The sequence below is a fragment of the Camellia sinensis genome, chromosome 1 (assembly GCF_055761805.1).
Source record: "Camellia sinensis isolate YWXY chromosome 1, ASM5576180v1, whole genome shotgun sequence".
Classification (NCBI taxonomy): Eukaryota; Viridiplantae; Streptophyta; class Magnoliopsida; order Ericales; family Theaceae; genus Camellia; species Camellia sinensis.
In genome coordinates, this window is record NC_138961.1 from 109,111,707 (window position 1) to 109,123,438 (window position 11,732).

General features: G+C 39.7%; 1 protein-coding gene across 1 annotated transcript; it reads left to right on the forward strand.

The window, feature by feature from the left end:
• Positions 1-613: 613 nt before the first annotated feature.
• Positions 614-3,290, forward strand: LOC145816065 (uncharacterized). Its single transcript, XM_082912324.1, has 2 exons — positions 614-2,190; positions 2,276-3,290. The coding sequence occupies exons 1-2, from the start codon at positions 614-616 to the stop codon at positions 3,288-3,290; spliced, it is 2,592 nt and encodes an 863-aa protein (XP_082768450.1).
• The last annotated feature ends 8,442 nt before the right edge of the window (positions 3,291-11,732 follow it).

Consider the following 11,732-nt stretch of genomic DNA (forward strand, 5'->3'; position numbering starts at 1 on the left):
TCCGGGGGGAGCTTTCTCTCTCTAGATTCTAGAGAGAGAGGCTCTGCTTTCTTCCCCAGTGTTTCACCTTCGTCTCCCTCTAACTTTCTCTGTGCTTCTCCATCCTTCTCTCTTTCGTTCAAGGAACTAATTAGCTTGGGACCCTAATTGTTCCATTAGCTTAAGTGGCCAAGTTTAAGTCAAACTAATCTTGCTTAGCCTCAAAGATAGAGAATTTACTGAGTAATTATCGATACTAGTTTGACTTAAGCACGTCATTTGGCCTCTTACGCTCAACTAATCTAGCATGGGTTAGAGTGAGAAGCTCTAGTATCTCTCTAGAAACGGCTGTTTCTAGGGTTTCAAAACCTCATTGAATACGATGCTAGGAGTTAATGCTTTTTCTGAGAATCGGTCGAATGCACCTGATAGCGATTCAGTAGAGGGGGGTTCAACGGTGAATAGTCTGAGTGATAACCTAGGGTTTGTGAGGAACAGATTCGAAATCTTGAGTGATACAGTCATGGATCCAAATATTGAGACAAGAGCAAGTGCGTTAATGATTTGAGAGAAGATAGATGATGCTGAGGGTGAGAGGAAAACCCTAAACCTAACAGATCGAAGAACTCCGTTGATGGCTTCAGATTTTCAGAGAGTTGCTGATCGATTGGCAAGGCTGAAAGATCCTTCTTCGTCAATCTTGACACCTAGTAACCCAGATGGATCTCTAACGACGTCTCGATGGTCGGATCGTACTGAAGACGATAACCCGATGTTCCAAAATCTCCAAGACAGTATATTGGTTGCTCGCAATAGACAGGAAGCAAAGGGCTATGGCGAATCCAAGTCCGATCTACCCAAAGGACAGGAGTCAGATGTAAATCTGGGCCCTGTAGAAGTTATACAAGTGACAGAAGACCCTCCTCTTCCAAATGAGGAAGATGGCCGTGAGGAGGTGTATCCTCACAGGGGGGGGAACTCTAATTTCAGAGGAGGCAGAGGAGGTAGAGGTCAAGGGGGTGGAAGAGGTCCTTATACTCGAACCTGGGCAGATGTAGCTGCCTCATCTACTCGATCTAGTGTTCCTCTCAGGTATGTGCCTCCTAATCGGAGTGAGGGTTATGTCAGTGTGACCCTACCCACCCGTCCTAACCCTTTAGAAAAATGGGATTCGTGTCTGGTTGGGTATTTTCTTGATAAAGGGGTGTCATACAATTACTTGAGAAATAGTGCCTTTGGTCTATGGAAAAATAAAGGGTTGAAAGAGGTTTTAGCTAATGGGGAAGGGTTTAGCTTTTTCATTTTTGATAACCCAGAATGTTGTACCTCAGTCCTTGAGGGAGGACCTTGGTATATTGGAGGTTTCAACTTGTTCTTGAAAAAATGGACCCGCATGATGAAATTGTCTAAGGACAAAGCTACCAAGGTCCCTGTGTGGGCTAAGTTCTTTAATGTCCCATTCGAATACTGGGATAGTGATGGATTAAGTCGTATAGCCAGTGCTGTGGGTGTTCCTCTCTTTATGGACCAACTCACGGAACAGGGGAGTAGAGTGTCCTTTGCTAGGGTCTGTGTTGAGGTAGAAGCAGCATCTACCTTACCTGCTATGTTTAAGGTGGACTGTGAAGGAACAGAAGTCATAGTCAAAGTCGAATACCAAGGTTTACCCCCAAAATGTGAACATTGCATAGCTTTTGGGCATGATACAGCCAGATGTGTGAAAACTCAGGTTGCGGCTCTTCTCAACATCCAAAAGGAAGTACAAAACCATCCTGATCCTGGGTGGGAAACTGTTATGGCTAAGGGAAAGAGAAAAGTGGGTGTTCCAGAGACTACTACTGAGACAGTAAACACTGCGGAGCCTAATGAGGATGGCGTGCATCAATCTGAGAAAGAGCAGAGTCACCCAGTAATGCAAGCTCAGGTGGAGACTACAGAGGAAGCAGCTGATCAAACTCACAGAGAGGTGCTGGACCCAACAGATGATGAGTCAAAGGATGATAATATGGAGGGTTTGATGACCCTTCAGAAGAAACTGGTAGAAATTACAAGCCTAGTTCTCCCTCATGATACCGAATTGTTGGCTAAAGTGGAAAATCTTGTGGAATCTACTCCTGGAAAATTTCATACTAACAAACAAGCCCAAGCAGGCTCAAGTGCAAAAGGTAAATCCTCTGGCAAGAGCAACAAAAGCCAGAGGAAGAAACGCAGGTAATTCCAGTTTTATCTGGTTTGTGGGTTTTTTTTGAATTTTTGTTATTCCAATGTCCTTAAAAATTGCATCATGGAATGTTAGAGGATTTAATAATCCTCACAGACATAAAGAAGTTAGAAAATTCTTGCTGCATGAAGACATTAAAATTTTGGGCATTTTGGAAACTAAAATAAAAGCTTTGAATGAACAGCAGATTTTTTCATCTGGTGTAAACAACTGGCCTTTTTTGACAAACTCACAACCTCTTAAAACTGGGCGGATATGTGTCTGCTGGGACTCAGCTTTTTGTAAAGTTCAAAAGTTACATGACTCTGATCAGTATATTTTTTGTGAAGTGCATGATCTAATTACGGATTATACGTTCAGAGTCTGTTTTGTTTATGCTGAGAATAAACATGATGTTAGGAAAGATTTTTTTGAGTACATGGTCGCAGTCTCCCAAGCTCAGTCCAATACTCCTCTCGTTTTCTTAGGAGACTTTAATGCCACTAGATTTCCTTATGAAAAATCTGGGGGTTCTACTGTTTGGTCGAAGGATAAAGAGGAGTTTAATTCCCGTATTTTGCAAGCCGAGCTGGTTGATCTCTCCTATGGAGGTTGTCAATTCACTTGGGCTAACAAGAGAACTAGTGGGGATTATATTGCCTCCAAGATTGACAGAGTGTTAGTAAATGAGACTTGGCTTGATGCATTCCCTGCCTCATTTGCTACCTTTCTGCCATCTGGCATTTCTGATCACTCTCCTGTTGTTGTTAATATCTCTGATAAGGTGACTTCTTTTAAGAAACCTTTTAAATATTTTGACTTCTGGGCTGACCATGAGGATTTCTCCTCTGTGGTTTCTACAATTTGGAACCAATACATTCAAGGTGTCCCTATGTTTAGAGTGTGTCAGAAGTTGAAAAATCTGAAACCTGCTCTAAAGGCTCTGAATAAGAAAGACTTTAGTGATATTGTTACCAGAGTCCACACTTCTAGGTCAGAGCTCCTCTCTGTCCAGTGTAAGTTGGACAAGGATCCCAGAAATACTTCTGTGCAACAACTTGAGAGAATCTGTTATAAAAAGTATGTTGATCTTCTGGGATGTGATGATTGATCTCAGGTTATTTTTTGGCTATGTATCGGTTTGTTGCTGTGGGGCTACCGTTGTCACTTCGACTCACAAGACTGTTACTTATGGTTACTGATCGTGCTAGCTTCATGTGACTCTGTCGGGATTTCTCATGGGGTAGATTTTTTCCTCTGTCATGGCTTTTGCTGAGTGGCTAGGATGTCACGGCTGTGAGGAGTGGGATGCTTACTGGATTCCATGTGTTGATCTACGGTAGAGACTGGGGGCGAATGGGGTTGGTTATCATTTTTGATTTGTCTTGAGGGTTGTTGCTTTGTGAGTATGCTTGTTGTGGTTTTTAAGTTTTTGGTGTTTGTTTGTATCTTTGCCCATATATCCATCCCAAGTTTCCGTCTATTATCTCTGATTTGGGGACAAAAGGATATATGGGCAAAGTTGGGTTACTTTGTTTTTTCTGTTGTTCTTGTGTTTCTCCCCCATTCTTAGGGGGTGCTGTGGTAGGATATGTTGGTATTGTATTCGTTTATTTATTTGTTGTTGGGTATGCCTGGGGTATGCCCCTTGTAAACTTGTAAATTTTTTGTCTTTATTTTATGACTTACTTACCCAAAAAAAATCTTCTGGTTGTTGAGGAGAGTCTGGCTCACCAAAAATCTAGAGTCCAGTGGCTTAGTCAGGGTGATAACAATAGTAGGTTCTTTTTCAAAACCATTAAGGGTAACATCAATAGGGGAAAAATCCTTAATTTGGAGATGATGGATGGCCAAAAATCTTCAAAACCTAAGGACATTCATAATGCTTTCATAGATTTTTTCTCTGGTTTATTTGGTACCCCTATTGATGACCATTATAATGGTTTTGATAGAGTTCAGTCTCTTGTTAAGTCTAAAATATCTCCTGATCAATCGTTGTTGCTTGCTAGCCCTGTGACTGATAAAGAGATTAAAGACACTTTTTGGTCTCTTAAAGCCAATAAGGCCCCTGGCCCTGATGGCTTTTCTGCTGGTTTTTTCAAAAGCTCTTGGAATATAGTTGGGAGAGAGGTCACCCAAGCTGTTAGAACCTTTTTTGAGTCGGGAAAACTCCTATCCGAAGTCAATAGTACCATCATTGCCCTTATTCCTAAGGTCCCCAATCCCATTAAAGTTGGTGACTTTAGACCCATCTCTTGCTGTAACACTATTTACAAATGCATCGCCAAGATCATTGCAAACAGGATTAAAACTGTTCTCCCTGATCTTGTTGATCCCGTTCAATCCGCATTTGTTCAAGGTAGGAGAATATCTGACAATATTTTCCTATCCCAGGAGCTTATGAGAGGGTATCATAGGAAGTCTCCTACCCCGAAGTGTGCCATGAAAGTGGACATCATGAAAGCCTATGACAGTGTGAGGTGGGAATTTATCATCGATATTCTTAAGGCTATGTCCTTCCCTCCTGTCATGGTTTCATGGATACAGGCTTGCATCTCTAGTCCCTCTTTTTCTATTTGCATCAATGGGAGCCTCCATGGTTACTTCAAAGGGGCTAGAGGCTTGCGTCAAGGTGACCCTCTGTCCCCCTATTTATTTGTTCTAGCTATGGAAATTCTTGCTAAAATTTTGGTTGAGAAGTCTATGCATCCTATGTTTAAGTTCCATTGGAGATGTGAGAAGACTAAGATTATAAATCTTTGTTTTGCTGACGATCTCATGATTTTTAGCAAAGGTGATGTACCTACTGTTAAACTTATTATGGAAGGCCTTGAGGAGTTTTCTAACCTTTCGGGCCTTACCCCTAATCCTAGCAAGAGTAATATCTACTTTTCTGGTTGTGAGATGGGGTTGCGCACCTCTCTCCTTGACATTGCAAAATTCAAAGAGGGCACTCTCCCGGTTAAATATCTTGGAGTTCCCCTTATCACAACCAAATTGAGGGCCACGGATTGTGCTCCTCTCATTGACCGAATCACCAAAAGAGTTAAGAATTGGACTAACAGAGTCTTGTCTTATGCGGGGAGGAGCCAGCTCATCCAATCCATCCTTTTTTCTATGCAAGTTTACTGGTCTTCCTTGTTTATTCTCCCTAAGAAGGTCATTAGGGAGATTGAAAGTATTCTTAGAGCTTTCCTTTGGTCTGGCAGTGAGCTCAAAACCCATAGTGCTAAGATTGCCTGGGATTCTGTGTGTGTTCCTAAAAATGAGGGGGGTCTTGGGTTTAAATCTCTTGGTATCTGGAATAGAGCTGCTATAGCTAAGCATGTCTGGTTCCTCTTCTCTGGTGGCGAGAAGTCTATGTGGTGCCAGTGGGTTAAATCCTATTTACTCAAGGGTAAAAGCTTTTGGAGGGTCAAAATTCCCCCTGACCCTTCCTGGGTTTGGAGGAAGTTATTGTCTCTTAGAGACTGGTTGTCTCCTCTAATTAACCACCAAGTTGGTTGTGGTGATTCTACATTCCTTTGGTATGACAATTGGCATCCTCTTGGTCCTCTATGGAAAAAGTTTGGGGACAGGATTTTGTATGATTCCTGCCTCAACAGTGAGACCAAAGTCAGTCAAATCATCAGTGGTCATTCTTGGAAGTGGCCTATCCCTAATTCTTGGGAAATTCAGGAGTTGATCTCATCTACTCCCGAATGCTGCAAACCTAACCCTTCTAAGTGTGACCAAGTTACCTGGAAACTCACTACGGATGGTAAGTTCTCCATTCACTCAGCTTGGAATCATTGGAGAAGTAGGTCTGACAGAGTGGTCTGGCATAAACTCCTTTGGGGCCCTCATAGGATTCCTAAAGTTAGTTTTATTGTCTGGGTTGCTATCCATAACAAGTTATACACTGGAGATAGGCTAATGCTGTTTGGTTTCTCCTCATTCACAGTGTCCTTTTTGCCTTGACCCTGGAGAGAGTCATTCTCATCTCTTTTTTAAGTGTAGTTTTACTAATAGAGTTTGGGGTGCTATTGAAGGCAAATGTAACATGAAGTGGCCTGTTTTGGATTGGCCTGATATTGTTACATATGCTACAAAAGAAACCAAGGGTAATTCTCTTAGGGCTAATATTCTTAGCAATGCTTTCTTGTGCTCTATCTACCACATCTGGATTGAGAGAAATAATCGTGTTTTTAACAAAGAATGTAAGCCTGAAGAGGTGGTTATTAAATCTGTAATCCAGATGGTGAGAAGTAGAATGCTATCCATTAAGAATTTGCCTAACTCTGCTAGTGACAGCTGGTTTCTTGCCCAATGGAACCTGCCAACAACGATATTGAAGCCCCATATTATCAGATATGGGAGGGCTGCTGAGTGATGTGAGTTCCATATATGTGGGTTGAGTGTAGGTGAGCAACATTGTGTGTTTGCATAATGGTTTGGTCTTGTGCAGGTTTGTTCAGAGTTCACTGTGGTTGCATACATATCTTTGAGGGTTGAGTGATGAGAGAAGTTAAATTGTCACTTTACATGAGGGTTGAGTGTTGTCAGCCACCATATTTGTTTATGTTAATATATATTATAATTCTTTATTTGCAGGGTAAGGAAGCTCAAGTCGAGTGGTGTGAGTCTCTAAATTGTGGGTCGAGTGGTGTGAGATCCTATATTGAGGGCACTGTTACTGATTTAATTCATAGCAGATTGTATCTTATTTGCTGGAGGTACTTATTCATGGCTGTTCTTACAGGGTCTACTATAATGTATGAGCATGACTTGGACTGCATGGGTCAGCACTGGCGTCACTTATCTTGTGGTGACTGGCTCTTGGACTCAATGGTTCATGGCTCCTCAGGTTTTGCTACAATGCTCCATTTCTGCTGGGCATGTAAGGGAAGGAAAAACTGCGTTTTGTTTGATGACTGTGGCTATGCCGGTACTCATTTGCTGCGCAGGTTGTGTTCGAGAGTTTATGTATTTGGTGTGATGGCTGCTTGGAGCGCCTTTGTGGAAACTTGTTCTTACTTAATTTTTACATTTTGTTCAGATACTTATGTTTGGAATTTAGATGGTCTGCTTGTATGGACTATGAATATTTTTATGGGTTGTCACTTTTTTTGGCCTAGCCGTGTGGGATGTACATGGTTGCTAGTTTTGTTTTTTCTGCTGGTTTTAGCTGTTTTGTGGGGTGGTTTTATTACAGAGTTGGGTCGCTGTTGGATGTGTTCATGATCCTCATTCGAATTATGCGGCTCATGAACACATTTTTGGGGGTTTATATTTTCCCATGTCCTTTCTCTAATTCTTATGTCTTGTTAGTTTCTAGTCCTGTTTAGTTTGGTTTGTTTGCTGGTTGTGTGTTTTGGTCTTTTCATTTATTCTTGTATAGTTTTCGTTAGGTCCTGGGGTATGCCCCTTGTTGCTGTGTAATCTCTGTTTTTTTTATTTATGTCTTATTCACCCAAAAAAAAGCACGTCATTTAAGGTTTTCCAAGTCACCTAAGTGCTCAATTCTCAAATCCAAAATGATGAATTTGAATTCCCATTGATTTTCTTCCTCTTTCTGTTTCTTTTCTTGAACTGTCTCCTCTAGCTTTCAAGAAAAAGGTTTCTCTCTAACTTCTCAGCGCTTCTCCATCCTTCTCTCTTTTTTGTTCGAGAAACTAATTGTTTCATTTGTTTAAGTGGCGAAGTTTAAATCAAACTAATCTTGCTCAGCCTCTAACAAAGAGAATTTACTGAGTAATTGTAACTTAATTTATTCACCCAAAAATTGTAACTTAACAACCATTAGTTTAACTTAAACACCTCATTTAAGGCTTTCGAAATCTCCTAAGTGTTCAATTCTCATGTCCAAAAGGTCGAATTTGAATTCCGCCTGATTTTCTTCCAATTTCTGTTTTTTTTTTTTCTCTAACTTTCTTGTCTAGCTCTCAAGAAGATAGTTTCTCTCTAACTTTCTCTGTGCTTCTCCATCCTTCTCTCTTTCATTCGAGGAACTAATTAGCTTGGGCCCCTAATTGTTTCATTTGTTCAAGCGGCGAAGTTTATATCAAACTAATCTTGCTTAGCCTCTAACAAAGAAAACTTACTGAGTAATTGTAACTTAACAACATTAGTTTAACATAAGCACCTCATTTAAGGTTTTCGAAATCGCCTAAGTGTTCAATTCTCAAGTCCAAAAGGTTGAATTTGAGTTCCGTTTGATTTTCTTCCTATTTCTCTTTCTTTTCTCCAACTTTCTTGTCTAGCTGTCAAGAAGATAGTTTTCTCCCTGACTTTCTCTGTGCTTCTCCATCCTTCTCTCTTTCGTTCTAGGAACTAATTAGCTTGGGCCCCTAATTGTTTCATTAGCTTAAGTGGCCAGGTTGAAATCAAACTAATCTTGCCTACCCTCTAAGAAAACAAATTTACGGGGTAACTGTAGCTTAAAGATATTAGTTCAATTTAAACATCTCATCTGAGGTTTTCAAAATCACCCAAGTGTTCAATTCTCAAGTCCGAAAGGATCAATTTGAATTCCCTGTAATTTTCTTCGTATTTCTTTTTTTTTGGGTGGATAAGTCATAAAATAAAAGACAAAAAACTTACACCAAAGACAAGGGGCATACCCCAGGCCCTAACCCAAACACTATACAATAAACCAAAAGAAAACAAAAGCTAGCTATATACAAAGAAAAGACAGAAACTAAACTAATGTAACCATACATAATAAGAGACAGGCAAAAAGAGTGTTCATATGCCGCATAAAAATGTGATGAGGAATATGAACACACCCGATAGCAAGTAGCAAAAGTTGGAAACATAAACCCATGTACATCCCACATGGGAAAGTTTCTCTCTAACTTTATCTGTGCTTCTCCATGCTTCTCCGTTCTGTTCTGGTAACTACATAGCTTGGGTCCCGTAAATGTGTCATTCGCTTAACTGGCCAAGTTTAACTCGACCTAATCTTGCATAGCCACTGAGCAATAGAATTTACTGAATATTTGTACCTTAACGATATCAGTTTAACATAAGCATCACATTTATGGTTTCTTAAATCATTTAAGTGTTAAATTCTCAATCCCAGAAGGATGAATTTGAATTCCCCTTGACTTTCTTCCAATTCCTCTTTCTTTTCTCTTATACTTTCTCTTCTGGCTCTCAAAAGCAGAAAGTTTCTATCTTTCTCTGTGCCTCTCCATCTTTCTCTCTTTTGTTCCGTGAACAAATTAGCTTGCGCCCCTAACTGTTTCATTTGCCCGAGTGGCCAAGTTTAACTTAAACTAATCTTGCTTAGCCTCTCAGCAAGAGAATTTACAGAGTCATTGTCGCATAACGATCGTAGTTTAACATTAAACACCTCATTTAAGTTTTCCGAAATCACTTAAGCGTTTAATTTTCAAGTCTAAACGATGAATTTGAATTCCCTTTAATTGTCTTCCTATTTCTCTTTCTTTTCTTTTAACTTTCTCGTCTAGCTCTAAGGAAGATTGTTTTCTCTCCAACTTTCTCTGTGCTTCTCCATCCTTCTATCTTTTGTTCTAGGAAACTAATTCGCTTGGGACCCTAACTGTTCCATTAGCTTAAGTGGCCAAGTTTAACTCCAACAAATCTTGCTTAGCATCTAAGAAAGAGAATTTACTGAGTAAGTGCCACTTAACGATATTAGTTAAACATAAGCACCGCATTTAAGGTTTTCCAAATTCCCCAACTGTTCAATTCTCAAGCCCAAAAGGACGAATGTGAATTCGCTATGATTTTTTTTCCCGTTTCTCTTTCTTTTCTCTAACTGTCTCTTCTATCTCTCAAGAAAAAACTCTCTCTAACTTTCTCTGTGCTTCTCCGTCCTTCTCTCTTTTGTTCTAGGAACTAGCTAGCTTGGGCCCCTAATTGTTCCATTAGTTTAAGTGGCCAGGTTTAACTCAAACTAATCTTACTTAGCCTCTGAGAAAGAGAATTTACTGAGTAACTGTAGCTGAACGATATTAGTTTAACTTAAACACCTCATTTATGATTTTCCAAATCACCTAAGTGTTCAATTCTCAACTCCAAAAGGATGAATGTGAATTCCCTTTGATTTTCTTCCTACTTCTCTTTCTTTTCTCTACTTTCTCTTCTTCTAGCTCTCAAGACAAAAGTCTCCCTCTAACTTTCTCTGTGCTTCTCCATCCTTCTCTCTTTCGTTCAATGAACTAATTAGCTTGGGACCCTAATTGTTCCATTAGCTTAAGTGGCCAAGTTTAAGTCAAACTAATCTTGCTTAGCCAGAAAGATAGAGAATTTGCTGAGTAATTATCGATATTAGTATGACTTAAGCACGACATTTAAGGTTTTCCAAGTCACCTACGTGTTCAATTCTCAAATCCAAAAGGGTGAATTTGAATTCCCATTGATTTTCTTCCTCTTTCTGTTTCTTTTCTTGAACTGTCTCCTCCAGCTCTCAAGAAAAAGGTTTCTCTCTAACTTCTCGGCCCTTCTCCATCCCCCTCTCTTTTTTGTTCGAGAAACTAATTAGCCTCGGCCCCTTAATTGTTTCATTTGTTTAAGTGGCGAAGTTTAAATCAAACTAATCTTGCTCAGCCTCTAACAAAGAGAATTTACTGAGTAATTGCAACTTAATTTATTCACCCAAAAATTGTAACTTAACAACCATTAGTTTAACTTAAACACCTCGTTGAAGGTTTTCGAAATCTCCTAAGTGTTCAATTCTCATGTCCAAAAGGTCGAATTTGAATTCTGCCTGATTTTCTTCCTATTTCTATTTTTTCTCAAGAAGATAGTTTCTCTCTAACTTTCTCTGTGCTTCTCCATCCTTTTCTCTTTCGTTCGAGGAACTAATTAGCTTGGGCCCCTAATTGTTTCATTTGTTCAAGCGGCGAAGTTTATATCAAACTAATCTTGCTTAGCCTCCAACAAAGAGAACTTACTGAGTAATTGTAACTTAACAACATTAGTTTAACATAAGCACCTCATTTAAGGTTTTCAAAATCGCCTAAGTGTTCAATTCTCAAGTCCAAAAGGTTGAATTTGAGTTCTGTTTGATTTTCTTCCTATTTCTCTTTCTTTTCTCTAACTTTCTTGTCTAGTTCTCAAGAAGATAGTTTCTCCCTGACTTTCTCTGTGCTTCTCCATCCTTCTCTCTTTCGTTCTAGGAACTAATTAGCTTGGGCCCCTAATTGTTTCATTAGCTTAAGTGGCCAGGTTGAAATCAAACTAATCTTGCCTACCCTGAGGCTAAGCAAGATTAGTTTGATTTAAACTTCGCCACTTGAACAAATGAAACAATTAGGCGGCCGAGGCTAATTAGTTTCTCGAACAAAAAGAGAGAAGGATGGAGAAGTGCCAAGAAGTTAGAGAGAGACTTTTTTTTTGAGAGGTAGAGGAGACAGTTCAAGAAAAGAAACAGAAAGAGGAAGAAAATCAATGGGAATTCAAATTCATCCTTTTGGATTTGAGAATTTTTTTTTTTGGGTGAATAAGAAATAAATAAACAGGAAAATTTACACAAATACAAGGGGCATCCCCCAGGCCCTAACACAAACTACAACAATGACACCCAAACCGAAAAGAAACAAAA

Excerpts from the sequence above, each read along its gene's own strand:
- LOC145816065 (XM_082912324.1), top strand. The coding sequence starts at position 614 with ATGGCTTCAGATTTTCAGAGAGTTGCTGATCGATTGGCAAGGCTGAAA. Across the intron at positions 2,191-2,275 it reads AGCCAGAGGAAGAAACGCAG|AGGATTTAATAATCCTCACA; the intron begins GTAATTCCAGTT and ends ATGGAATGTTAG.